General features: G+C 42.2%; 1 protein-coding gene across 1 annotated transcript in view; it reads left to right on the forward strand.

Annotated features, from left to right (window-relative positions):
- LOC130284163 (carboxypeptidase O-like) overlaps positions 1–27,885 on the forward strand; it is a 148,298-nt gene that overhangs the window by 86,921 nt on the left and 33,492 nt on the right. Inside the window, exon 7 of the mRNA XM_056534245.1 lies at positions 18,840–19,042. Coding sequence (XP_056390220.1) covers positions 18,840–19,042 — 203 coding nt within the window. The remainder of the gene's footprint in view (positions 1–18,839; positions 19,043–27,885) is intronic.

The following is a 27,885-nucleotide window of genomic DNA, read 5'->3' on the forward strand; positions in this document are numbered from 1 at the left end:
CACTCATAGGTCTACTTTTCAAAGACAACCTCTGAATATGATGCTGACTGTGTAGGGGTATGTGTATATGTAGTGTTTTTTTTACTTTTTATTTTATTTTGTGTTAGTGTAGTGTAGTGTTTTTAGGGTACAGTCACATGGGCGGGGGTTCACAGTAGTTTCTCGCTGGCAGTTTGAGCTGTGGCAGAAAATTTGCTGCAGCTCAAACTTGCAGCCGGATACTTACTGTAAACCTCCGCCCATGTGAGTGTACCCTGTACATTAACATTGAGGGGGGGGGGGGACATCCAGCTGATGCAAAACTACAACTCCCAGCATGTATGTGCATGCTGGGAGTTGTAGTTTTGCAACAGCTGGAGGCATACTACTTTGGCTGGGGATGCTGGGGGTTGTAGTTGTGCAACAGCTGGAGACACACTGGTTTGCTACTTAACTCAGTGTTTCACAACCAATGTGCCTTCAGCTGTTGCAAAACTACAACTCCCAGCATGTACGGTGCATGCTAGGAGTTGTAGTTTGCAACAGCTGGAGGCACACCGGTCGTGAAACACTGAGTTAAGTAAAAAAAACTCTGTGTTTCACAACCAGTGTGCCTTCAGCTGTTGCAAAACTACAACTCTCAGCAGTCACCGACAGCCAACGGGCATGCTGGGAGTTGTAGTTATGCAACCAGCAGATGCACCACTACAACTCCCAGCATGCACTTTAGCTGATTGTGCAAGCTGGGAGTTGTAGTTATACAACAGCTGAAGGTACACTTTTCCATAGAAAAAATGTGCCTGCAGCTGTTGCAAAACTATAAGTCCCAGCATGCCCATAAGGGAATGCTGGGAGTTGTGGTGGTCTGCCTCCTGCTGTTGCATAACTACAGCTCCCAGCATTCCCTTTTTGCATGCTGGGAGCTGTTGCTAAGCAACAGCAGGAGGCTGTCACTCACCTCCAACTGCTGCTCCCACACACGTCAGTCCCTCGTTGCCACTGCCGCTCCTGGTGCCCGATCACAACAGGGACGCCGGGGATCGGGGTTCCCAGCTGCCGGGGTCCACTTCCCGCACCCACTCACGTCCTCCGGAAGAGAGGTGCAGCGGGTTGCGGGAGTGACACCCACACCAGGTGCCCTGGTAAACCGTCCGACGAATCAGGGCGATCATGAGGTGGCACCAGTTCCACCTCACCCCTGCTGGCTATGGCAGCCCCGATCAGCCAGTAATTCTGGGTCACTGGAGACCCGATTGACCCGGAATCCGCCGCAGATCGCTGGGCTGAATTGTACAGCGATCTGCGGCCATCGCCGACATGGGGGTTCATCATGACCCCCCTGGGCGATATGCCGCAATGCCTGCTGAACGATTTCAGGAGGCATCGGGCACCTGCTCCGCTCCAGCTGGCTGCGGGGGGCTGGGAAAGCTCATGACGTTCTCATCCTTAAGGACTCTGAAATGAAGACGTATGAGAACGTCATGAGTCCTTAAGGGGTTAAAGGGGTACTCCACCCCTAGACATCTTATCCCCTATCCAAAGGAATAAAGGTCATTTAACCCCTTTCCTAATAAAAGTTTGAATCACCCCCATAAAAAAAAAACAGTGTAAATAAAAAAAATGGACAGAGGTGTCAGCAGAGAGCACTGTGGTCAGACAGAAAAGAAATTCAAAAAGAAAATAACTTCCTTTGGAGCATACAGCAGCTCATAAGTACTAGAAGGATTAAGATTTTTAAATAGAAGTAATTTACAAATCTGTTTAACTTTCTAGCACCAGTTGATTAAAAAAAAAAAAAACTCCCCCCCCCCCCACTGGAGTAGCCCTTTAAGAGTTATAATTTAAGACACCATTCGCATTCACACCTAAGACCTTGTAACACTATTGTGTCACATGACATGGAGTAGGGGAAATGGCTAATTGGCCCAATTTGGACATTTCTACTTAAAGGGGTACTCCCGTGGAAACCTTTTTTTTTTAATTTAAATCAACTGGTGCCAGGAACAGATTTGTAAATCACTTCTATTAAAATATCTCAATCCTTCCAGTATTTTTAGGGGCTGTATACTAAAGAGAAATCCAAAAAAGGATGCATTCCCTCTGATGTCATGACCACAGTGATCTCTGCTGACCTTTGCTGTCCATTTTAGGAACTGTCCAGAGCCGGAGAAAATCCCCATAGCAAACATATGCTTCTCTGGACAGTTCCTGCAATAGGTCAGCAGAGAGCACTGTGGTCATGACATAAGAGGAAATTAATTTATTTTTTGGATTTCTCTTTAGTATACAGCCCCTTAAAAGTACTGGAAGGATTAAGATTTTTTAATAGAAGTTATTTACAAATCTCAAAAAGGTGCAGCTCACAACAAAAGGACCGAGGAAATTAAAGCTATAACCGTTCCCCACTGACGTCAAGAAAAATAATAATCAGAATAATAGCTTTTTCCTCAGGGGCCTCACCATTCAAGGTGCATAATGATATGGGTGGAAATAAATGTAACAAACAGCATCAATATAAAAATGTAATGAATGTAAAATAATTAATACACATAAGAAGGCATTATAAAGGATAACTCCACTGGGCCCTAGTGGGTTATCAGATATATTTGTATAAAAAATAGACTGCTAAAAAACATATAGGGATATAATCCGATGATCCGGCATAAGCAAATACAGTCCGTTGGTCCAGTAACTGTGTTATAAGTCCCGCTATAAATCAGATGGCAAAAAAATATGTTATATAGCAAATAATGCAGAGTCAATTTCAGATAGATGGTGTAGTGTAATATACAAACAATAGTTGGATTTCTCACCGCCTGTGGCCACCTGGTTCTCACTAATGCGGACCGATGAATGGTGGCTATGAAGTCCTCTCCCGTATATCCTCGGATGGGAAATAGCGATCTCCCGCTGTGACTCACAACCCCGGTGGCAGTGGGGTGCGACGCGATGTTCCGTGCAACAGACTGCAGCCACTCTCTAGCTGCTTGCTGGTGGTATAATGCCAACACTCTGGCAGGAGTGACGGTGAGCATGGGAGCGGCGTCCCACGTGGAGACCTGGACTGCGGGAGGTAATTGAAGGTGAGATACCGCCAAGCAAGGCGGAAAAAGGGTGGATTAACTCCTCAGATGCTGGGACTTTCACAGTTAGGTACGGACACTGCTAGGAACAGGATGTGTGAACAGTGCCGAAACCTAGACGCGTTTCGGGGTGCTGGGAACAGTAGTCCTCCAACCCCTTCCTCAGTAGATAAATGTGTATACAAAATCCTAAAAAACAAAAACCAGAGAGAACACAACGGAGTCATTTCAAAAAACGTATGTGCCAAATATGCACAAATTTTATTATTTTCGTAGAAGATAAGACATGCATAAATAAAAACATGTATATGCGAGAAAGAGGAATACAACAATAGATGGTGGTATCACCGGCTCTGCATAGAAAGAGATCAAGGTACATATATATAATGGAATATATCCCAAATTCAAATATAAAAAAGTATATGCATATAAACAGATGGCATAGGCACATCTGAGGTACATATATATAGCTATTGCACATTAAAGGATATTGCACATAACAGCACTCCAGTGGTGCTATTCCGGTCTCTGCCAGTGTACAGCACTTTGGTTTATACGCTGCTATTAGGTCTGTATCCCTTCATGCTGCATTTACAGGCAGCTGTTATATGCAGATAGCACTTTTTCTAAATGTTTACACTGTTTAGCTCTATATATGGGCGACTTTTGTTATGTGCAATATCCTTTAATGTGCAATAGCTATATATATGTACCTTAGATGTGCCTATGCCATCTGTTTATATGCATATACTTTTTTATATTTGAATTTGGGATATATTCCATTATATATGTACCTTGATCTCTTTCTGTGCAGCGCCGGTGATACCACCATCTATTGTTGTATTCCTCTTTCTCGCATATACATGTTTTTATTTATGCACTGTCTTATCTTCTACGGAAATAATCAAATTTGTGCATATTTGGCACATATGTTTTTTTGAAATGACTCCGTTGTGCTCTCTCTGGTTTTTGTAACATTAGTTTGGAGTTTATAGTTTACGGCCTGCACTGCATATTGGGGTGTCACTAGACAGGGATAATAACTCAGTGTAACATTCTCCCAATACTGTGTCTAATGTTTTGTATATACAAAATCCTAAAAAATGATGCTGTTTATATGGCAGAATTTATATGGAACCATGGAACCAAAAGGTTTGAACTCCAGTTTTGAGCTGTTCGGATTCTTGTAATGGGGTTGCACTTTGACCACCGACCGCCGCCAAGTCTATCTTTGTCGGCGCGCGGTGGTTTGATGGTAACCCCATATTTCACATCGTCTCTTATATGCCAGATATTCCGTATTCACTATTGTTCATTTTACCCTGTATAGGATGCATTTTTAAGGTTTTTTTTTACATTTATTTTCATTTATTTGTTCTATTTTTTATTTTTATTATTTTTTATTTATTTTTTATTTTATTTTTTATATTTATCCACTTTTTACTTATTATTTCATAACTTTTTATTATTCATTTTTCATTTTTTATTTTATTATCCATTTATTTATTCATTCATTTTTTTATTTATTATTTATTACTTTTTAGTTCATTTTTCAAATTTATTTTTCATTTATATTTTGTATCTTATATTCAGTAGATTTCTTTTTGTATTCTTCATCAATTTATTTATAATCAATTAATCTTATGGTTTCTGTGATGATTATCTGCATTGAAATGTGTTTTTTTCCGTTTTATTATTTATTTTTCATTTTTCATCTATCCAACATTATTTGATATATTGAATAGACCAGTATTAGGTATTCGATATTGGCTAGTTTGTCACATTAAACTGTATTTCCTAGATATATTGTGCATCACGGTGTATCACTACAGCTATTGTAACTAATGTGAACTGCTTAGTTGCTCCACTCGGCATATTTGACAGATTTGGGGATATACACAATCTTGTGATCCAAACACCGTTTTTTCTTTATGTTTAATAAGTACCAACAGGTGTATTTCTGCCATATAAACAGCATCATTTTTTAGATTTTGTATACACATTTATCTACTGAGGAAGGGGTTGGAGGACTACTGTTCCCAGCACCCCGAAACGCGTCTAGGTTTCGGCACTGTTCCCACATCCTGTTCCTAGCAGTGTCCGTACCTAACTGTGAAAGTCCCAGCATCTGAGGAGTTAATCCACCCTTTTTCCGCCTTGCTTGGCGGTATCTCACCTTCAATTACCTCCCGAAGTCCAGGTCTCCACGTGGGACGCCGCTCCCATGTGCAACGTCACTCCTGCCAGAGTGTCGGCATTATACCACCAGCAAGCAGCTAGAGAGTGGCTGCCGTCTGTTGCGCGGAACATCGCGTCGCACCCCACTGCACCCATGGTTGCGAGGCACAGTGTGAGATCGCTATTTCCCATCCGAGGACATATGGGAGACTTCATAGCCACCATTCATCGGTCCGCATTAGTGAGAACCAGGCGGCCACAGGCGGGGAGAAATCCAACTATTGTTTGTATATTACACTACACCATCTATCTGAAATTGACTCTGCATTATTTGCGATAAGCATATTTTTTGCCATCTGATGTATAGCGGGACTTATAACACAGTTACTGTACAAACGGACTGTATTTGCTTATGCTGGATCATCGGATTATATCCCTATATGTTTTTTAGCAGTCTATTTTTTATACAAATATATCTGATAACCCACTAGGGCCAAGTGGAGTTATCCATTATAATGCCTTGTTATGAGTATTAATTATTTTACATTTTTACATTTTTATTTACAAATCTGTTTAACTTTCTGGCACCAGTTGATAAAAAAAAAAAGTTTTCCACAGGAGTATCCCTTTAACCCCTTAAGGACCAAGGGCTTACAGGTATGCCTTTGCTCCCTGGTACTTAACCTCTTAAGGACACAGGGCGTATGGATACGCCCTGCATTCCGAGTCCTTAAGGACGCAGGGCGTATCCATACGCCCGTGGGAATTCCGGTCCCCACCGCTAGCCGGTTGGGGACCGGAGCCAGAGGCCTGCTGAAATCGTTCAGCAGGCATCCCGGCATATCGCCCAGGGGGGTCATTATGCCCCCCCATGTCGGCGATCGCCGCAGATGGGCGGAGGCTTACAGTAAGTATCTGGCTGCAAGTTTGAGCTGCAGCAAATTTTCTGCAACAGCTCAAACTGCCAGCGAGAAACTACTGTCAACCCCCGCCCGTGTGACTGTACCCTAAAAACACTACACTACACTAACAAAAAATAAAATAAAAAGTAAAAAACACTACATATACACATACCCCTACACAGCCCCCCTCCCCTCCCCAATAAAAATGAAAAACGTCTGGTACGCCACGGTTTCCAAAACGGAGCCTCCAGCTGTTGCAAAACAACAACTCCCAGTATTGTCGGACAGCCGTTGACTGTCCAGGCATGCTGGGAGTTTTACAACAGCTGGAGGCACCCTGTTTGGGAATCACTGGCGTAGAATTCCCCTATGTCCACCCCTATGCAATCCCTAATTTAGGCCTCAAATGCGCATGGCGCTCTCACTTTGGAGCCCTGTCGTATTTCAAGGCAACAGTTAAGGGTCACATATGGGGTATCGCCGTACTTGGGAGAAATTGTGTTACAAATTTTGGGGGGTATTTTCTGCTTTAACCCTTTGTATAAATGTAAATTTTTTGGGAAACCAAGCATTTAAGGTAAATTTTTTTATTTTTTTTTACATATGCAAAAGTCGTGAAACACCTGTAGGGTATTAAGGTTCACTTTACCCCTTGTTACGTTCCCAGAGGGGTCTAGTTTCCAAAATGGTATGCCATGTGTTTTTTTTTTTTTGCTGTCCTGGCACCATAGGGGCTTCCTAAATGCGGCATGCCCCCAGAGCAAAATTTCCTTCAAAAAAGCCAAATGTGACTCCTTCTCTTCTGAGACCTGTAGTGCACAAGCAGAGCACTTTTCACCCCCATATGGGGTGTTTTCTGAATCGGGAGAAATTGGGCTTCAAATTTTGGGGGGTATTTTCTGCTATTACCCTTTTTAAAAATGTTAAACTTTAGGGAAACCAAGCATTTTAGGTAAATTTTTTTTTTTTTTTTTACATATGCAAAAGTCGTGAATCACCTGTGGGGTATTAATGTTCACATTACCCCTTGTTATGTTCCCCGAGGGGTCTAGTTTCCAAAATGGTATGCCATGTGGGGTTTTTTGCTGTTCTGGCACCATAGGGGCTTCCTAAAGGTGACATGCCCCCCAAAAACCATTTGACACTCCTTCCCTTCTGAGCCCTCTACTGTGCCTGCCGAACAATAAACATAGACATATGAGGTATGTGCTTACTCGAGAGAAATTTGGCTTCAAATGCAAGTAAAAATTTTCTCCTCTTTACCCCTTGCAAAAATTCTAAAATTGGGTCTACAAGAACATGCGAGTGTAAAAAATGAAGATTGTGAATTTTCTCCTTCACTTTGCTGCTATTCCTGTGAAACCCCTAAAGGGTTAAAATGCTTAATGAATGTGATTTTGAATACTTTGGGGGATGCAGTTTTTATAATGGGGTCATTTATGGGGTATTTATAATATGAAGACCCTTAAAATCCACTTCAAACCTGAACTGGTCCCTGAAAAAAAGCGAGTTTCAAAATTTTGTGAAAAATTTGAAAATTGCAGCGGAACTTTGAAGCCCTCTGGTGTCTTCCAAAAGTAAAAACTCATACATTTTATGATGCAAACATATTGTATATGTGAATTAAAAAAATTATTTGGAATATCCATTTTCCTTACAAGCAGAGAGCTTCAAAGTTAGAAAAATGCAACATTTTCAAATTTTTCATCAAATTTTGGGATTTTTCACCAAGAAAGGATGCAAGTTACCAAAAATGTTTACCACTAAGTTAAAGTAGAATATGATACAGGTGAAGAAAAAAGCGTAGTGGCACTCACCAATTTGGTTATTCCATAGATAGCTTTATTCCATTAGAAGGTGCATTCACAAGGGCGGCGACAGATCCAGCCGGACCGGGACGCCAGTGCGTTCGCTTGCTGGGTTACAATTGTTTCACGCTTGCGCGCTTCAACGGACCCTCCCTCTCACCGCTTCCCTCACCTGTCTATAAGCACCTACAACAGGTGACGTCAGAGGTGGGAGGGATTACAACAAACATTAGTTTAAAAACCAGTTACAAAAAACTATATTTAAAACCAATAATCAGTTACAAGAAAGTGCCCAAGTCTATTCTATCGTTAAGACCTACGTTATCTTGTGCCCTAGTTTTTAAGATCCAGCGGGCCTCTACTTCACGTAACTCTTTAATGATGTTCACTCCTTTTCGCGGGGTTAACCGTTTAATCCCTGTAAATTTTAGTACGCTTGTGTTCCCACCATGCTCTTTTTTAACGTGCTCAATCAGGCGCGGAGACCCTTTACCTGACCCTATAGACCAGACGTGCTCTCTGAACCGAGTGTTCATGGCACGTATGGTGCTCCCAATATAGAACTTCCCGCACGTACATATGATTGCGTACACCACATAACTGGTTCTACAACATATGTACTCGGTTATCTCTTTGGTTATCCCGCCCACTGTCACATTTTTGCCTGAAGAAAACTGAGGACACCATTTACATCTCTTACATTGAAAATTGCCTTTCACTGACATTTTCTGTAACCAATTCTCAGAACTTACTTCTTTAAACTTACTGCTAACCAGTTCATCTTTTAAATTCTTCGTTCTTTTGAACGTTACTACAGGTCTTTGTAGTCTGACATCTCCTAACTGTGGGTCTCTTTCAATCAAGCTCCAATTTTTTTGGATCGAACTTCTAATTAAGTCAGATAGGGGGCTAAATTTAAATGAAAAACAAAACTTTTCACCAGTTTTTTCAGTATTACCTTTTCTGTGGTATCTCTTATTTTTGGTACCCTTGAGCAGCTCATTTCTAGTTACTTTATTCGCTCTATCCAGCGCATCACAGAGGACTTCCTTCGGGTATCCTCTTAGCGACAATCTTTGCATCAAGGCAGTAGCTTGTTCTTCAAATGCCTCTGGAGAGCTATTGATGCGTTTCAAACGCAATAGTTGTCCATAAGGGATAGCTTTTCTGGTGTGAATGGGGTGGTAGCTGTCAAAATGTAATATAGAGTTAGTTGCGGTTTCTTTTCGATAACCTTTGGTAACTAATTGACAGTTTTCTATCACCACCTTCACATCCAGAAATTCTAATTCGGAGTCACTACATTTCGAAGTGAAACGCATGTTCAAGTCATTACAATTTAGGCATGTTACAAACTCCTCGAAGGCAGACTGTGTACCCTCCCACACCATAAAGATATCATCCACGAACCTTAGATAACATCGGATGTGCTTAAGAAATTTGTTTTGTGTGGAGAATACAAATCTGTCCTCGAAATGGGCCAGGAACAAGTTAGCAAATGTGCACGCTACCGGCGTGCCCATTGCTACTCCCCGTTTTTGTGCGAACCATTGCTCGCCAAACTTGAAAACATTATTCCCTAGAACGAATGTAAGTGCTTCACAGACAAAGTTGATATAATTATCACTCTTGTCTGTGTTTTCCAAGACTTTTCGGATGCACTCGGTTCCATCCCCCTGCGGTATACGAGTGTAAAGGGACTCCACATCTATAGAAGTTAAGAGGAGTCCCTCTCGCCAGGGGATGTCACCCAGTGCTGCCAAAAAGTCATTGGTATCTTTTACCAAAGCAGGCACATCTTTTAATAACGGGCGTAGCAACCAGTCCAGATATTTGGACAAAGACTCCGTTAGAGAGCCCACCCCGGAGACAATGGGTCTCCCGGGTGGGCTCTCCAGGGTCTTGTGAATTTTGGGTAGGAAATACCAATTCGGATCCTTTACTACATCAGGGAACAACCGTTCCGCTAGTTTTTCAGATAGTATACCAGATTCTACTTGTTTTCGCAAAAAGGACTGTAGTTTGGACTTAAGATGAGGAGTTGGATCGTTTTTTAGTTTCTGATACGTATCAGTATCTCCTAATTGTCGTGTTGCCTCCTGTATGTAGTACGACCTTGGCATCACCACTACATTGCCCCCTTTATCGGCTTTTTTTATTATTAAATTGCCTTGCGTTTTTAACCATTGAAGAGCTTTACGCTCCTCTAATGTCAAATTGGGGGATGCCTGTGGATATACCAAGGCCCTTACATCAGCGAGGACTCGTTCCTGAAATTGATCCAAACTTGTACCTGGTATCAAGGGGGGGCAAAACTTCGATTTATTACCACCTCTAAAATCCTGATATTCAAATACTGTTGAATCTGAACAACTTACATCTAGTAATTCTAGCAAGGTATCTACACATTCCCTATCTGTATCTGACAGTTTGCCGGGCATGCTAAAACCTAGTGGTCCTACAACAACAGGGATTTCCCCTTCCTTCTTAATCTGGCTAGTAGGTTGTACATTAACCTGTTGAAAAAAGAATTTTTTTAAATTGAGTTTCCTGACACATTTGAATAAATCGATCTCAAAATCTTCGAAATGAAACTGTTCACTGACACAGTAATTTAAACCCTTGGACAACAGAGAAATTACAGAGGGATCTAAATCAACATCTGACAGATTGATTACTGCTGGTGCGTCTTTATTACTGTTACTACCGGGAGAAAACGTAAGTGAATCTATTGTGAAATCTTTATCATTATTTAATTTTTCCAAGACACTCTCTTCCGTTTTTGTTTTGTTTTGGATTTTACTACTTCTTCCGCCCCTTCTTGTTCTTTTTTTCTCCTTTGTGAATATGGAAATCCTTCCCCGTTTTTTGGAGACTTGATGTTCAGATTCCCTATGGATAGGTCGGACTCGTCTGTTGTACTTGAATCTGACTCAGTTGTCCATGAGTCGGAAAATTTTTTATTTAATTTCTTTTTGATCATATTTTTCCCATTTTTCTTTTTTTGGGTTTTTCCTTTTTTAATAAAGATATTGTTAGACTCATAGTCCTCCCGATCACGTAGGAATTTGTCCCGTTTGATCTCTTTAATGGTCTTCTGTAAGATGATCAACTTTTTCTCAGTTTTTTTGGAAAAGTCCTCATAAGCTGTAGTGGATAAGCGAGTTTGTAATTCCGCCTTTAGTCGAGTCAATTCGGCCGTCACAGTTGCGTATTCCTCTGTGTTACGTTCCAAGATGAGAATTAACATATTCATTGAGTACATTTTATGGAGTTCATCCCATCTATTCATAAATGCGGCATCATCTGTGAATTGGGATGCTTCTTTGTAGCCTCTTATACCGCGTGGTACACGCCCACTTTCACGGTACGAATTTAAAGAGTTGAGAGTCCAAAATAAACGTGTCTCCTTTTCGGAGAGAACTGAGATCTTAAATTCAAGAGTTTTTGTACTCAAGAATTGGCATGGGTCTCTTTCATTGCACTGTTGAAAGAACGCACTGGCGTCCTGCCGCCCTGCTCCTAAGGAGTTCCCCGCCGGCTCCGGCTCCTGCGATCTTGTATTAGCAACTTCCATTTGTTCAACAGAGGGTTAACAGACAATGCTGTTGCGAGCGTGCTCAGGTCAAAAGAAACAAGATTCATGCACAAGTCCTGGTGATTAGAAGCAGCTGACCGGCACTGCTCTATCTCTCTCTGTACGGGTCGGAAGTGGTTCGCAGGGGGGACTGCGTATGGAGGTGCTCAACTACTTAGAGATACAGACTGTCCACAATGATACAGGTGAAGAAAAAAGCGTAGTGGCACTCACCAATTTGGTTATTCCATAGATAGCTTTATTCCATTAGAAGGTGCATTCACAAGGGCGGCGACAGATCCAGCCGGACCGGGACGCCAGTGCGTTCGCTTGCTGGGTTACAATTGTTTCACGCTTGCGCGCTTCAACGGACCCTCCCTCTCACCGCTTCCCTCACCTGTCTATAAGCACCTACAACAGGTGACGTCAGAGGTGGGAGGGATTACAACAAACATTAGTTTAAAAACCAGTTACAACAAACTATATTTAAAACCAATAATCAGTTACAAGAAAGTGCCCAAGTCTATTCTATCGTTAAGACCTACGTTATCTTGTGCCCTAGTTTTTAAGATCCAGCGGGCCTCTACTTCACGTAACTCTTTAATGATGTTCACTCCTTTTCGCGGGGTTAACCGTTTAATCCCTGTAAATTTTAGTACGCTTGTGTTCCCACCATGCTCTTTTTTAACGTGCTCAATCAGGCGCGGAGACCCTTTACCTGACCCTATAGACCAGACGTGCTCTCTGAACCGAGTGTTCATGGCACGTATGGTGCTCCCAATATAGAACTTCCCGCACGTACATATGATTGCGTACACCACATAACTGGTTCTACAACATATGTACTCGGTTATCTCTTTGGTTATCCCGCCCACTGTCACATTTTTGCCTGAAGAAAACTGAGGACACCATTTACATCTCTTACATTGAAAATTGCCTTTCACTGACATTTTCTGTAACCAATTCTCAGAACTTACTTCTTTAAACTTACTGCTAACCAGTTCATCTTTTAAATTCTTCGTTCTTTTGAACGTTACTACAGGTCTTTGTAGTCTGACATCTCCTAACTGTGGGTCTCTTTCAATCAAGCTCCAATTTTTTTGGATCGAACTTCTAATTAAGTCAGATAGGGGGCTAAATTTAAATGAAAAACAAAACTTTTCACCAGTTTTTTCAGTATTACCTTTTCTGTGGTATCTCTTATTTTTGGTACCCTTGAGCAGCTCATTTCTAGTTACTTTATTCGCTCTATCCAGCGCATCACAGAGGACTTCCTTCGGGTATCCTCTTAGCGACAATCTTTGCATCAAGGCAGTAGCTTGTTCTTCAAATGCCTCTGGAGAGCTATTGATGCGTTTCAAACGCAATAGTTGTCCATAAGGGATAGCTTTTCTGGTGTGAATGGGGTGGTAGCTGTCAAAATGTAATATAGAGTTAGTTGCGGTTTCTTTTCGATAACCTTTGGTAACTAATTGACAGTTTTCTATCACCACCTTCACATCCAGAAATTCTAATTCGGAGTCACTACATTGTCTCCGGGGTGGGCTCTCTAACGGAGTCTTTGTCCAAATATCTGGACTGGTTGCTACGCCCGTTATTAAAAGATGTGCCTGCTTTGGTAAAAGATACCAATGACTTTTTGGCAGCACTGGGTGACATCCCCTGGCGAGAGGGACTCCTCTTAACTTCTATAGATGTGGAGTCCCTTTACACTCGTATACCGCAGGGGGATGGAACCGAGTGCATCCGAAAAGTCTTGGAAAACACAGACAAGAGTGATAATTATATCAACTTTGTCTGTGAAGCACTTACATTCGTTCTAGGGAATAATGTTTTCAAGTTTGGCGAGCAATGGTTCGCACAAAAACGGGGAGTAGCAATGGGCACGCCGGTAGCGTGCACATTTGCTAACTTGTTCCTGGCCCATTTCGAGGACAGATTTGTATTCTCCACACAAAACAAATTTCTTAAGCACATCCGATGTTATCTAAGGTTCGTGGATGATATCTTTATGGTGTGGGAGGGTACACAGTCTGCCTTCGAGGAGTTTGTAACATGCCTAAATTGTAATGACTTGAACATGCGTTTCACTTCGAAATGTAGTGACTCCGAATTAGAATTTCTGGATGTGAAGGTGGTGATAGAAAACTGTCAATTAGTTACCAAAGGTTATCGAAAAGAAACCGCAACTAACTCTATATTACATTTTGACAGCTACCACCCCATTCACACCAGAAAAGCTATCCCTTATGGACAACTATTGCGTTTGAAACGCATCAATAGCTCTCCAGAGGCATTTGAAGAACAAGCTACTGCCTTGATGCAAAGATTGTCGCTAAGAGGATACCCGAAGGAAGTCCTCTGTGATGCGCTGGATAGAGCGAATAAAGTAACTAGAAATGAGCTGCTCAAGGGTACCAAAAATAAGAGATACCACAGAAAAGGTAATACTGAAAAAACTGGTGAAAAGTTTTGTTTTTCATTTAAATTTAGCCCCCTATCTGACTTAATTAGAAGTTTGATCCAAAAAAATTGGAGCTTGATTGAAAGAGACCCACAGTTAGGAGATGTCAGACTACAAAGACCTGTAGTAACGTTCAAAAGAACGAAGAATTTAAAAGATGAACTGGTTAGCAGTAAGTTTAAAGAAGTAAGTTCTGAGAATTGGTTACAGAAAATGTCAGTGAAAGGCAATTTTCAATGTAAGAGATGTAAATGGTGTCCTCAGTTTTCTTCAGGCAAAAATGTGACAGTGGGCGGGATAACCAAAGAGATAACCGAGTACATATGTTGTAGAACCAGTTATGTGGTGTACGCAATCATATGTACGTGCAGGAAGTTCTATATTGGGAGCACCATACGTGCCATGAACACTCGGTTCAGAGAGCACGTCTGGTCTATAGGGTCAGGTAAAGGGTCTCCGCGCCTGATTGAGCACGTTAAAAAAGAGCATGGTGGGAACACAAGCGTACTAAAATTTACAGGGATTAAACGGTTAACCCCGCGAAAAGGAGTGAACATCATTAAAGAGTTACGTGAAGTAGAGGCCCGCTGGATCTTAAAAACTAGGGCACAAGATAACGTAGGTCTTAACGATAGAATAGACTTGGGCACTTTCTTGTAACTGATTATTGGTTTTAAATATAGTTTTTTGTAACTGGTTTTTAAACTAATGTTTGTTGTAATCCCTCCCACCTCTGACGTCACCTGTTGTAGGTGCTTATAGACAGGTGAGGGAAGCGGTGAGAGGGAGGGTCCGTTGAAGCGCGCAAGCGTGAAACAATTGTAACCCAGCAAGCGAACGCACTGGCGTCCCGGTCCGGCTGGATCTGTCGCCGCCCTTGTGAATGCACCTTCTAATGGAATAAAGCTATCTATGGAATAACCAAATTGGTGAGTGCCACTACGCTTTTTTCTTCACCTGTATCATTGTGGACAGTCTGTATCTCTAAGTAGTTGAGCACCTCCATACGCAGTCCCCCCTGCGAACCACTTCCGACCCGTACAGAGAGAGATAGAGCAGTGCCGGTCAGCTGCTTCTAATCACCAGGATTAAAGTAGAATATGTCACGAAAAACCAATCTCAGAATGATAACTAAAAGCATTCCAGAGTTATTAATGTTTAAAGTGACAGTGGTCAGATTTGCAAAAAATGGCCGAGTCCTTAAGGTGAAAAAGGGCTCAGTCCTTAATGGGTTAAGGACCAAGGTCGTACTGCTGGTACTTAAGGACCAAGGGCGGCCCGGGGTAATTGCTGATATTAGACCACCCCCATGTCACCGATCGGCGCAAAACGCAAGTGAATTCACACTTGCGATTTGCAGCTATTCCGGGTCATACAGGTCTATGGTGACCTGAAAAATAAGGTGGATCACGGTTGTTCAAGACACCCACGATCCCCCTGGAGTGATAGGAGTGAGGTGGCAGGGGTGCTACCCCTCCTATCGGGCATCTAGAAGCGACGTCCAATAGCAGTTCGGGGCGGGGGGGGTTAACTTTCGTTTTCCCTGTTCTGCCCACCCACAATAGGCGGGGCAGAACAAGGAAACGGAAGGGGACCGGCAACGAAGTCCACTGGCTCCCTGGATCCGACGGAAGACAGTAAGTTGCCTAACAACATCTAGAGGGCTACAGTTTGAGGCCACTGTACAGGGGTCTCTAGACTGTTGCCCTCCAGATGTTGCAAAACTACAACTTCCAGCATGCCCAGACAGCTGTCATACTGGCATTTGTAGTTTTGCAACAGCTGAAGAGCTACAGTTTGGAGATCACTGCGCAGTGAACTGTGGCCCTCTTGATCTTGCAAAACTACAACTCCCAGCATGCCCACATAGCAGTTTGCTGTCTGGGCATGCTGGGATTTGTAGTTTTGCAACATCTGGAGGGCCACAGTTTGATGATCACTGTTCAGTGGTTTCTAAACTGTAGCCATCCAGATGTTGCAAAACTGCAAATCCCAGCATGCCCAAACAGCTGTCTCGGCATGCTGGGAGTTGTAGTTGCGTACCTCCAGCTGTTGCATAACTACATCTCCCAACATGCACTTTGGCAATCAGTACATGCTGGGAGTTGTACTTTTGCAACAGCCAGAGGCACACTGGTTGGAAAATACTGAGTTAGGTAACAGAACCTAACTGAAGGTTTTCCAACCAGTGTGCCTCCAGCTCTTGCAAAAGTACAACTCTCAGCATGCATGGTCTGTCAGTGCATGCTGGGAGTTGTAGTTTTGAAACAGCTGGAGGTTTGCCCCCCCATTTGAATGTACAGGGTAGATTCACACAGGCAGGTTCACAGTAAGTTTCCTTCTTAAAGTATGAGCTGCGGCAAATTTGTCACCACAGCGCAAACTCCTAGCAGTAAGCTCACTGTAAACCTCCTCCAGTGCAAATATACCCTAAAAACACTGCACTACACTACACTAACACATAATAAATGGTAAAACACTACATATACACCCCTTACACTGTCCCCCCCCCCCCCAATAAAAAGGAAAAACGTATTGTACAGCAGGGTTTCCAAAATGGAGCCTCCAGCTGTTGCAAAACAACAACTTCCAGCATTTCTGGACAGCCACTGACTGTCCAGGCATGCTAGGAGTTTAGCAACTGCTGGAGGCACCCTGTTTGGATATCACTGGTGGAGAATACCCCTATGTCCACACCTGTACAATCCCTAATTTAGTCCTCAAATGTGCATGGTGCTCTCTCACTTCTGAGCCCTGTCGTATTTTATGGAAACAGTTTAGTGCCACATATGGAGTATTTCCGTATTCGGGAGAAATTGCACTTCAAACTTTGGGGGGCATTTTCTCCCATTACCCGTTATAAAAATGGTAAATGTTGGAAAAAAAACTGCACTTTAGTGAAACAATCTTTGTTTTTCTTTACACATCCGACTTTAACGATAAGTCATCAAACACCTGTGGGGTGTTGAGGCTCACTGGACCCCTTGTTACATGCCTTGAGGGGATTAGTTTCCAAAATGGTATGCCATGTGGGGGTTTTTCTGCTGTTCTGGCACCATATGGGCTTCCTTAATGTTACATGCCCCCTAAAAACCATTTCAGAAAAACTCACTCTCCAAAATCCCATTGTCGCTCCTTCCCTTCTGAGCCCTCTACAGCGCCCGCCGAACCCTTGACATACACATATGAGGTATTTCCTTACTTGAGAGAAATTGGGTTACAAATTTTGAGAGGATTTGTCTCCTTTTACCTCTTGTAAAAATTCAAAAACTGGGTCTACAAGAACATGCCAGTGTAAAAAATAAAGATTTTGAATTTTCTGCTTTATTTTGCTGTTATTCCTGTGAAACACCTAAAGAGTTAACACACTTACTGAATGTCATTTTGAATACCTTGAGGGGTGCAGTTTTTATAATGGGGTCATTTGTGGGGTATTTTTAATAGGAAGGTCCTTCAAATCCACTTCAAACCTGAACTGGTCCCTGAAAAATTCCGATTTTGAAAATTTTGTGAAAAATTGGAAAATTGCTGCTGAACTTTGAAGCCTTCTGATGTCTTCCAAAAGTAAAAACATGTCAACTTTATGATGCAAACATAAAGTAGACATATTGTATTTGTGAATAAAAATATAATTTATTTGGAATGTCTATTTTCCTTACAAGCAGAGAGCTTCAAATTTAGAAAAATGCTAAATTTTCAATTTTTTCATCAAATTTTGGAATTTTTCACCAAGAAATTATGCAGTGTATCGACAAAATCTTACCACTAACATAAAGTAGAATATGTCTTGAAAAAATAATCTCGGAATCAGAATGATAGGTAAAAGCATCCCAGAGTTATTAATGCTTAAAGTGACACTGGTCAGATGTGAAAAAAAAACTCTCTGGTCCTACAGTGAAAATTGGCCTGGTCCTTAAGGGGTTAAGGGTGTACTTACTTTTGTTGCCAAAGTTTAGACATTAATGGCTGCATGTTGAGTTATTTTAAGGGAACAACAAAATTAAGCAATGTAAGACAGACTGTACACTCACTACTTTACATTGTAGCAGAGTATAATTACTTTAGTGTTGTCACATGAAAAGATATAAAAAAAATTGACAAAAATGTGAGGAGGTAACGCAATTATGTAAGGAACTGTAAAAAAGGAACAAATCAGCGCTCTTAGGGTGCGTTCATACTGAATTCAGCATGCAGAGTTTCCGTCTGGTGGCTGCCGCCGACAATACTTCGGCGCTAGTGCCGGGGGGCACTGAGTCGTCACCATTGACGGCTATGCAATGCTCGCGGAATCCGCGCAAATAATGAACATGTTCTTTCTTTGCACGGAACAATTTCAGCGGTGGACAATTGTCCGCCGCTGAAATTCTGCAGTGTGAACGGGTCACGAGGAGACCCATTCACACTAATGTTAAGTTCACACCGCGGAATTCCGCTCGCGGAAATCCGCCCGTGGAATTCTGCGAGTATTCTGTAGTGTGAATGTACCCTTAGTGTCATTACCCCACAACAGATTATGTGTAGGTGAGATGTTTTATGCACTCCTTGTCCCCAAGGGTGGTGCTGTCTTTACTTCATTTTTTAATTTGAACTGATAACTACACTCTTCTATATATGCCTTGTCTGATTCATGTATCATTATAACCTGACAAAGAGGATATATGCCCCTTGAAACATGTTACTTAAATAAAGTTAACATGTTCTTCATCCTCCTGTGACGTGATATCAACTCCCATCACATTAATGGACTTACAATGCTATATGATTCTGTGATTTGTGAAGACAGATTTTGCTGTAAATAGTCTAATTCCTATTTCTGTCCCATTGTTCTTTCTGTGATTTAATTATTAGGTGTTGGAACATCCAATGACTGTGAAAGTTATGTCTTCTGTGGCCCAAGTGCTGCTTCAGAACTTGAAACCATAGCAATGATCAAACTGTTTGAAAAAGTCAAGTCCAATATGCTTATGTACCTTACAATTCACAATTATGGACAATTTATTCTTCTTCCTTACGGATACACAACAAATCAATCTGCAAATCATTTTGAAATGGTAAGTATTAACATCTAGTTTATTTGGTATTTGGATATTGTGAAGTACAGCATTTACACCCATAGCCAGGATGGGTAGGCACAGTAGGTTACTTCCATAAAGAAGGAAGGGGAAGGCCGTGCTTATGGGAAAAATGTAATCATATGTAATGTCTGTTTCTGTGCTTCTGCATTTTTCAGCTTTAGGTCCTGTTCAGACATTGTTTTTGTGTCTGAACAGTTTTTGTTACTGCTTCCAGCAGATACCCTAGCTCTGCTGGAACTTTTAATCCCACAACAGATCCTGCTGTGACCAGTTCATCGAGTAGACTGCTCCATAAATTCACAGCTTATGGTAAAGAAGGCTTGTCTCCCCTGGAGATTAAACTTTTTTTTTTTTTTTTTGTGAGGCAGAGTGAGTGCCCCTTGTCATTTGACTGGGTTTTACCTGTAACAGTCTTTTCTTAAATCTAATTCTTTTCTTCTTTCCAAGAGTTGTTTTGTGGCCCTTTAGTTGGCATTCCAATTTAGTTGCACGCCACTGTACCCTTTGCAGCTCCAGAACATCCCTTTTATGAGCAGGTGCCTAAACATTAAAGGGGTGCTCCGGGGAAGTTAAGAAAAATAAAAATGCCCCAAAGCCACCACAATACCTGTTCTGTGTCCTGTAGTTATCCATGTGGTTTTTGCAGCTTTGTGACCCCTGTAGTCTCCTTTTATATATTTTTTTCCTTGCTTGCAGCCCAGACTACAACTCAGTGCAGAACTGTCAATTTTTTTTACTATCTGTGTGCATGCTGTGTTGTTGTCAGCAGCACACACTACATGTCTTTTCTTTCAAACTATCCTTCCCCCCAGCAATAAATCATGCTATTCTCTTAATGCCAGCAGCCAGTGATAAGATCTACAGCAAGAACAGAGCAGCATTATGTGCTGAGTTGTGACTAAGAATCTTCACTGAGCTTCTCTCACCAGCAAGCTCCTCACACAGGGAGGGGAGGGGAATGGAAGCTGTGGCTGTGAAGCCAGAAATTACGTGGTGTTTGTCTTTGTGTATACGCCTCACTGAGACCTAGCCCCCACCCTCCTGCAAGACAAGCAGGATCTGAATATGATGTCTTTCTCTCACTCCCTACAGTGACAGCTGAAAGAGGGAATCTGCTCTATATAGCTAATAAATGATATTCAGACAAATAAATAGGTTGGTGAGAAGGATGGGCTATGGGTTTAGTTCCCCAGAGTACCCCTTTAACAGCATATTCCAGGTGAGGCCGTACCAATGCTTTATAAAGTGGTAGTATTATGTCCCTATCCCGCAAGTTTATGCTTCTTTTGATATAGAAGCAGCTTGACATCGCTAGCTGTTCTGCAGTCTATGATCTACCTAGTTACATGGTTGATATGGTGGAATAAATCCATGAATTTCAATCTAAATCATTATTGTGTTCCTGCTGTGTTGATCCATAGGAAGGCAAAAATCCCTTATGAGGCTGATGCCTTTTGCCCCATACCAGGGGCAAAAATCCTTCCCAACTCCCAATAGGGCAAACAGAATAAATTCCTTGATCAACGTTCGCTATAAATATTGTATCCATAATGTGACCACTACATCTGGCAAAGACCATTTCCATGTTAGCTGTCCCTAGTTTTTACCATTTAGTTTATAAATTCAGCCTGCATAACCTTACATTTCTTAGTGTTGAACCTCATCTGCCCCTTGCCAGCCCAAATCTCCAACTTGTCCAGATCCATTTGTTCCAGTGTACTGTCCTAAATAGTGTTTTGCAGAGCTAATTATCTTCTGCAAATATTGATATTTTACTATACAATCACTCTACAAGGCCATTAATAAATATATAAAAAAAAAGGATATGACCCATAACTGACCCCTGTGTTACCCCACTTGTAACAGTCACCCATTCAGAGTATGTACCATTATTATCCACCCTCTGTTTCCTATCACTGAGCCAATTACTTATCCACATACACACATTTTCCCATGACCAAGCATTCTCATTTTATGTACCAACTAGGGATGTCCCGATACCATTTTTTTTAAGACTGAGTACGAGTACCGATACTTTAATTCAAGTACTCGCCGATACAAATTACGAGTACATTTATTTTAAATGGAATCTGACACCAAGGTGACCCGGTTTCTAGCACTGCTTACCGTGCTGATGTGTGGGTTCCTTGTTGTGTACAATGGAGGCAGCTGCTTTAGTATCAGCCAAGATTTCTCTCTTGTCCATTGGACAGAACAGGGAATTTGCATTGGTGTCGAGACCGATGTCTCTGGAGCGATTGCGCTGATGTTCACATGGTGAGCAGCAGTAGAAACCGGGTCACCTGCACTATCTACATATAAATTGAAGTTAGTGCAGGTGACTCTACTGTAAGATTGCCTTTAATAGTAGGTAGTATCGCCTTGTAGGTAGTACAGATAGTTGCAGACATTAGTAGCAGCACCCCTGTAAACAGCTGGCCCCCCTTGTAGACAGTGCCCCCTTGTAAACAGCAGGCCCTTCCCTTGTAGACAGTGCCCCCTTGTAAACAGCAGCCTCCCCCCCCTTGTAGACAGTGCCCCCTTGTAAACAGCAGGCTCCCTTTGTAAACAGTGCCCTCTTGTAAACAGCAGGCCCCCCCTTGTAGACAGTGCCCCCTTGTAAACAACAGCCCCCCCTTGTAGACAGTGCCCCCTTGTAAACAGCAGCCCCCCTTGAAGACAGTGCCCCCTTGTAAACAGCAGCCCCCCCTCTTGTAGACAGTGCCCCCTTGTAAACAGCAGCCCCCCCTTGTAGACAGTGCCCCCTTGTAAACAGCAGGTGGCCCTGTAGACAGTGCCCCCTTGTAAACAGCAGCCCCCCCTTGAAGACAGTGCCCCCTTGTAAACAGCTGCCCCCCCTTGTAGACAGTGCCCCCTTGTAAACAGCAGGTGGCCCTGTAGACAGTGCACCCCTTCTAGACAGTGCCCCACGGTAGTTGCTCACCTGCAGTTGCCGCTCCGTTGCCCCATTCTCCCATTCGCATCATGGCGTCCTATGGAGGATCATGTGAAATACACATCACTCTGCTTCCTCCGTAGTGTTACACTAGGCCCAGTGGAGGAGATGGAGTGACGTGTGCTCCTCTATAGGACGCCATGATGCGGACGGCAGAACGGGGACGCGGACAGCAGAACGGGGCAGCGGAGCGGGGCATTTGATGGCCGCACTGCAGCAGGTATTGGCCTTGGTATCGGGGACATTAAACGAGTCCCCGATACCATGCAAATGCCGGGTATCAGCCCCGATACCAATACTAGTATTGGTATCAGGACCAACCATTTATGTGTCACAGTTTTAAATGCTTTAGAAAAATCAACATTTACAACATCCATCGATTCGCTCCAGTCCAGTCTTAAGCTCACAAGCTGATCAGGTTAGTTCAACCCCTTCCAGTTAAGGGTAAGCTCCTGGGACGTACGGCCCCAGGACGTGATTGCGGGGGTATGATAAGCTAAGATGGTGGAGGAGGATCCCCTTACCTGTCTCCTGCCCCCAATCACCAATTCACTGATGCAGCCTAGCTTGGCTAGGCTGTATCAGTGGATTGCCGATGCCACAAGCATAGCATTATAGAGTGAATGCATATATGCAACATAATGATTGCGCATATTTAAGTGTAAAATAAAAAATAAAAAGTCTGTAAAATTGTATAAAACCCCCTTCCCTAAAATAAACTAACCCTTATTTTCCCATTTTACAAAAAGAAAAAGAAGAAAATTAACATATTTGGTATCGTCACATGTAATTATTGTCTAACCTATTAAAATGTAATGTATATGATCCTGCACAGTCTACTAAACGCACATCATATAACAGAAAAAAATTATTTAAAAAAAGATCGAAAAGTCCCATCAAGACAATACTGGTACTGATGAAAACTACAGATTATGGTGCAAAAAAATTGCCTTCAAAAAGCACAATATACATAAAAATAAAAAAGTTATAGGGGTCAGAAGAGAAGAATTTTAAGCATACTGATTTTGTTAATTATAGTTTGACTTTTACTAACTTTTAAAGTGGTACTCCGTCCCTAGACATCTTATGCCTGATCGCAGGGGTCCTGCCTCTGGGGACCTCCGCAATCTTTCATGCAGCACCACACTATCATCAGCCTCCGGAGTGACATCGCTCTTGGTCTTATGAATCACGATCACGGGGCTGTAGTATCGTGATGTCATGGCTCTGCCCCCCTGTGATGTCCCCCTCTGCCCCCTCAATGCTAATTATTAACATCATTAACTTTTTTTTTTTTTTTTTACTTTTTTACACAATTTTTTGGTCCCCATATCCCAAAGCATAACATTGGTCAACTTTGATTGTGGCGTCTAAGGGGTTAATGCCAGGCATGACACGGTATTAGACAGCTCCTGAGCCTGCATCATAGAAAGGGTGCGGGCACAGGGCATACAGATATCTGGTAGCAAAACATTGTTAGAAAATGATGGAGAAAATGGTCCACAATGTATCTGTTTTACTGATAGTAGAAGAACTTAGGACCAGTATAACACATTTTTCAATTTGTCAAAATAAGATACATTTTTACTAGGATTTTTGAGGCATTATATTTTCCTCTGTGAACACAGTAGAGAAGAATGTGTTTAATATCAATCCTTTCATATTTACCTTTTTGCTTTTTATACATGTAAAGAACATTATGGGTTTAGTTTTACTCACTTTGGCAATGAGTCTTTCTGTCTCCACTTTTGCTATTTTTATCAGATTTTTTTTTTATCAGATAATTTGTCACTTATTTCCCCTTTACATTTTTATTCATCCACATTGAGTTTCTTCTGTTCCTGATCCTTTTATTCCCATAAGGTATGTACCTTGATGATCAGAGCTTTCAACCCCTTAAGAACACAGCCCATTTTGGCCTTAAAGGGCTACTCAGATGTAAATTTATATATGTATATATATATATATATATATATATATATATATATATATATATATATATATATAATTTATTTATTTATTTTCAAATCAACTGGTGGCAGTAAGTTATACAGATTTGTAAATTACTTCTACTAAAAAGTCTTAATCCTTTCAGTACTTATGAGCTCTGCTGTATGTTCCAGAGGAAGTTGAGTTGTTTTCCGTCTGACCACAGTGCTCTCTGCTGACACCTCTGTCCTTGTCAGGAACTGTCCAGAGTAGGAGCAAATCCCCATAGCAAGCCTCTCCTGCTCTAGACAGTTCCTGACATGGACAGAGGTGTTAGCAGAGAGCACTGTGGTCAGACTAAAAAGAACAACAACAAAGAACTCAACTTCCTCTGGAACATACAACAGCTGATAAGTATTGGAAGGATTAAGATGTTTTTAATAGCAGTAATTAACAAATCTGTTTAACTTTTTGGATCCAGTTGATTAAAAAAAAAAATTATATCGGAGTACCCATTTAAGAACACCAACAAGAAAAAGCCATTAACCATATAATGATGCACACCCAAAACAATGAATAATAAACCAAACGAATTTTATTTAACACAATTTTAGAGCACAATACAGTTAAAGGCATTTAAAATGTACATACTAAGTGGAGTTAGTATGTACATTTTAACCCCTTAACGACCATGGACGTAAATGTACGTCCTGGTTTGGCGGGACTTCCCGCACCAGGACGTACATTTACGTCCTGTGTATGACCGCGAGCATTGGACGGGTGCTCGCGTCATACACAGCAGGTTCCGGCTGCTAGCAGCAGCTGGGGACCGGCCGGTAATGGCCGACATCCGTGATCGCGCGGATGTCCGCCATTAACCCCTCCAATGCCATGAGCAATACAGATCACGGCATCTGCGGCATTGCGGCACTTTGATTGCATGATCGGATCGCCGGTAGCGCTGCCGCGGGGATCCGATCATCCAGCATAACAGCTGGAGGTCCCCTCACCTGGCTCCGGCCGTCTCCCGGGGTCTTCTGCTCTGGTCTGCGATTGAGCAGACCAGAGCAGAAGATCACCGATAATACTGAGCAGTGCTGTGTCCTATGCATAGCACTGCACAGTATTATCAATCAAACAATTGCTATAGATAGTCCCCCTATGGGGACATAAAAAGTGTAAAAAAAAAAGTTGAAAAATTTAAAAATTAAATGGGCACTGTCATGAAATTGATATGTTGTAGTACTTAAGTACTACAACATATCTCTAATATAGTTTAATTAAAAAAAGTGATTTTAAACCAGTTTAAAATCACTTTTAAATTCAGCCACTAGGGGTCACCCTCCTAGTGGCCGAATGCATTCGGCAGTGACGTCACTACAGAATTTCGTCTCATTTGAGCCTGGCAAATGAGTCAAAATTCCAGTCACTGCGGTGCTCGCTCCCACCTGTCAATCAAATAGGCGAGAGCGAGCACAGTGAAATCCAGGGCTGCGCATTGGCTCCCTGGACTCTCACACTGGCTGCCTCCCTGCTAAATATTCTCCCTGCAGCAGGGAGGCACATGGCTCTTACCTCTCCTTACAGCCCCGGCTCCAGTGGGGATATGCCGCCTCCTCACTGCTCCTTGCAGCTGTGTCCAGTCATTGCCGGGGGGAGCGAGTTTTTACTTTTGGAAGACATCAGAGGGCTTCAAAGTATAGCAGCAATTTTCCAATTTTTCACAAAATTTCCAAAATCACAATTTTTCAGGGACCAGTTCAGGTTTGAAGTGGATTTGAAGGGTCTTCATCTTAGAAATACCCCACAAATGACCCCATTATAAAAACTGCACCCCCAAAAGTATTCAAAATGACATTCAGTCAGCATTTTAACCCTAGGTGTTTTACAGCAATAGCAGCAAAGTGAAGGAGAAAATTCACAATCTTCATTTTTTACACTCGCATGTTCTTGTAGACCCAATTTTTTATTTTTTACAAGGGGTAAAAGGAGAAAATGTATACTTATATTTGTAGCCCAATTTCTCTCGAGTAAGCACATACCTCATATGTCTATGTAAAGTGTTCGACGGGCACAGTAGAGGGCTCAGAAGGGAAGGAGCGACAAGGGGATTTTGGAGCGTACGTTTTTCTGAAATGGTTTTTGGGGGGCATGTTGCATTTAGGAAGCCCCTATGGTGCCAGAACAGGAATAAAAACACATGGCATACCATTTTGGAAACTAGACCCCTTGAGGAACTTAACAAGGAATAAAGTGAGCCTTAATACCCCACAGGTGTTTCACGACTTTTGCATATGTAAAAAAATAAATAAAAAATCTCAATAAAATGTGTGTTTCCCCCCAAATTTCACATTTTTGCAAGGGTTAATAGCAGGAAATACCCCCCCAAATTTGTAACCTCTGTAATCTCTTCTGAGTATGGAGGTACCCCATAAGTTGACATGAAGTGCACTATGGGCGAACTACAATGCTCAGAAGAGAAGGAGTCATATTTGGCTTTTTGAGAGCAAATTTTGCTCGGGGGCATGTCACATTTAGGAAGCCCCTATGGTGCCAGGACAGCAAAAAATACCCACATTCCATACCATTTTGGAAACTAGACCCCTTGAGGAACGTAACAAGGTATAAAGTGAGCCTTAATACCCCACAGGGGTTTCACGACTTTTGCATACGTAAAAAAAAAATCTTTTCACTAAAATGTGTGTTTTCCCCCCAAATTTCACATTTTTGCAAGGGTTAATAGCAGAAAATACCCCCCAAAATTTGTAACCTCATCTCTTCCGAGTATGGAGGTACCCCATAAGTTGACCTGAAGCGCACTACGGGCGAACTACAATGATCAGAAGAGAAGGAGTCATATTTGGCTTTTTGAGAGCAAATTTTGCTCGGGGGGCTTGTCGCATTTAGGAAGCCCCAATGGTGCCAGAACAGCAAAATAACCCCCACATGGCATACCATTTTGGAAACTAGACCCCTTGAGGAACATAACAAGGGGTACAGTGAGCATTTACCCCCCACTGGTGTCTGTCAGATCATTGGAACAGTGGGCTGTTTTAATTTGCGCAGCCCACTGTTCCAAAGATCTGTCAGACACCAGTGGGGTGTAAATTCCCACTGCACCCCTCATTACATTCCATGAGGGGTGTAGTTTCCTAAATGGGGTAACATGTGGGGTTTTTTTTTTTTGCGTTTGTCAAAACCGCTGTAACAATCAGTCACCCCCTGTGCAAATCACCTCAAATGTACATGGTGCACTCTCCCTTCTGAGCCTTGTTGTGCGCCCCCAGAGCACTTTGCGCCCACATATGGGGTATTTCCGTAGTCGGGAGAAGTTGCATTACAAATTTTGGGGGGCTTTTTTCCCTTTTACCTCATTTCAAAATCAAAAGTATAGGGCAACACCAGAATGTTAGTGTAAAAAATTTATTTTTTTACACTAACATGCTGGTGTAGACCCCAACTTCACCTTTTCATAAGGGGTGAAAGGAGAAAAAGCCCCACAAAATTTGTAAGGCAATTTCTCCCAAGTACGGCGATACCCCATATGCGTCCCTAAACTGTTGCCTTGAAATACGACAGGGCTCCAAAGTGAGAGCGCCATGCGCATTTGAGGCCTGAATTAGGGATTTGCATAGGGGTGGACATAGGGGTATTCTACACCAGTGATTCCCAAACAGGGTGCCTCCAGCTGTTGCAAAACTCCCAGCATGCTTGGACAGTCAACGGCTGTCCGGCAATACTGGGAGTTGTTGTTTTGCAACAGCTGGAGGCTCCGTTTTGGAAACAGTGGCGTACCAGACGTTTTTCATTTTTATTGGGGAGGGGAGGGGGGCTGTGTAGGGGTATGTGTATATGTAGTGTTTTTTACTTTTTATTTTATTTTGTGTTAGTGTAGTGTAGTGTAGTGTTTTTAGGGTACAGTCACACGGGCGGG

Source organism: Hyla sarda, chromosome 8 (genome assembly GCF_029499605.1).
Source record: "Hyla sarda isolate aHylSar1 chromosome 8, aHylSar1.hap1, whole genome shotgun sequence".
Lineage (NCBI taxonomy): Eukaryota > Metazoa > Chordata > Amphibia > Anura > Hylidae > Hyla > Hyla sarda.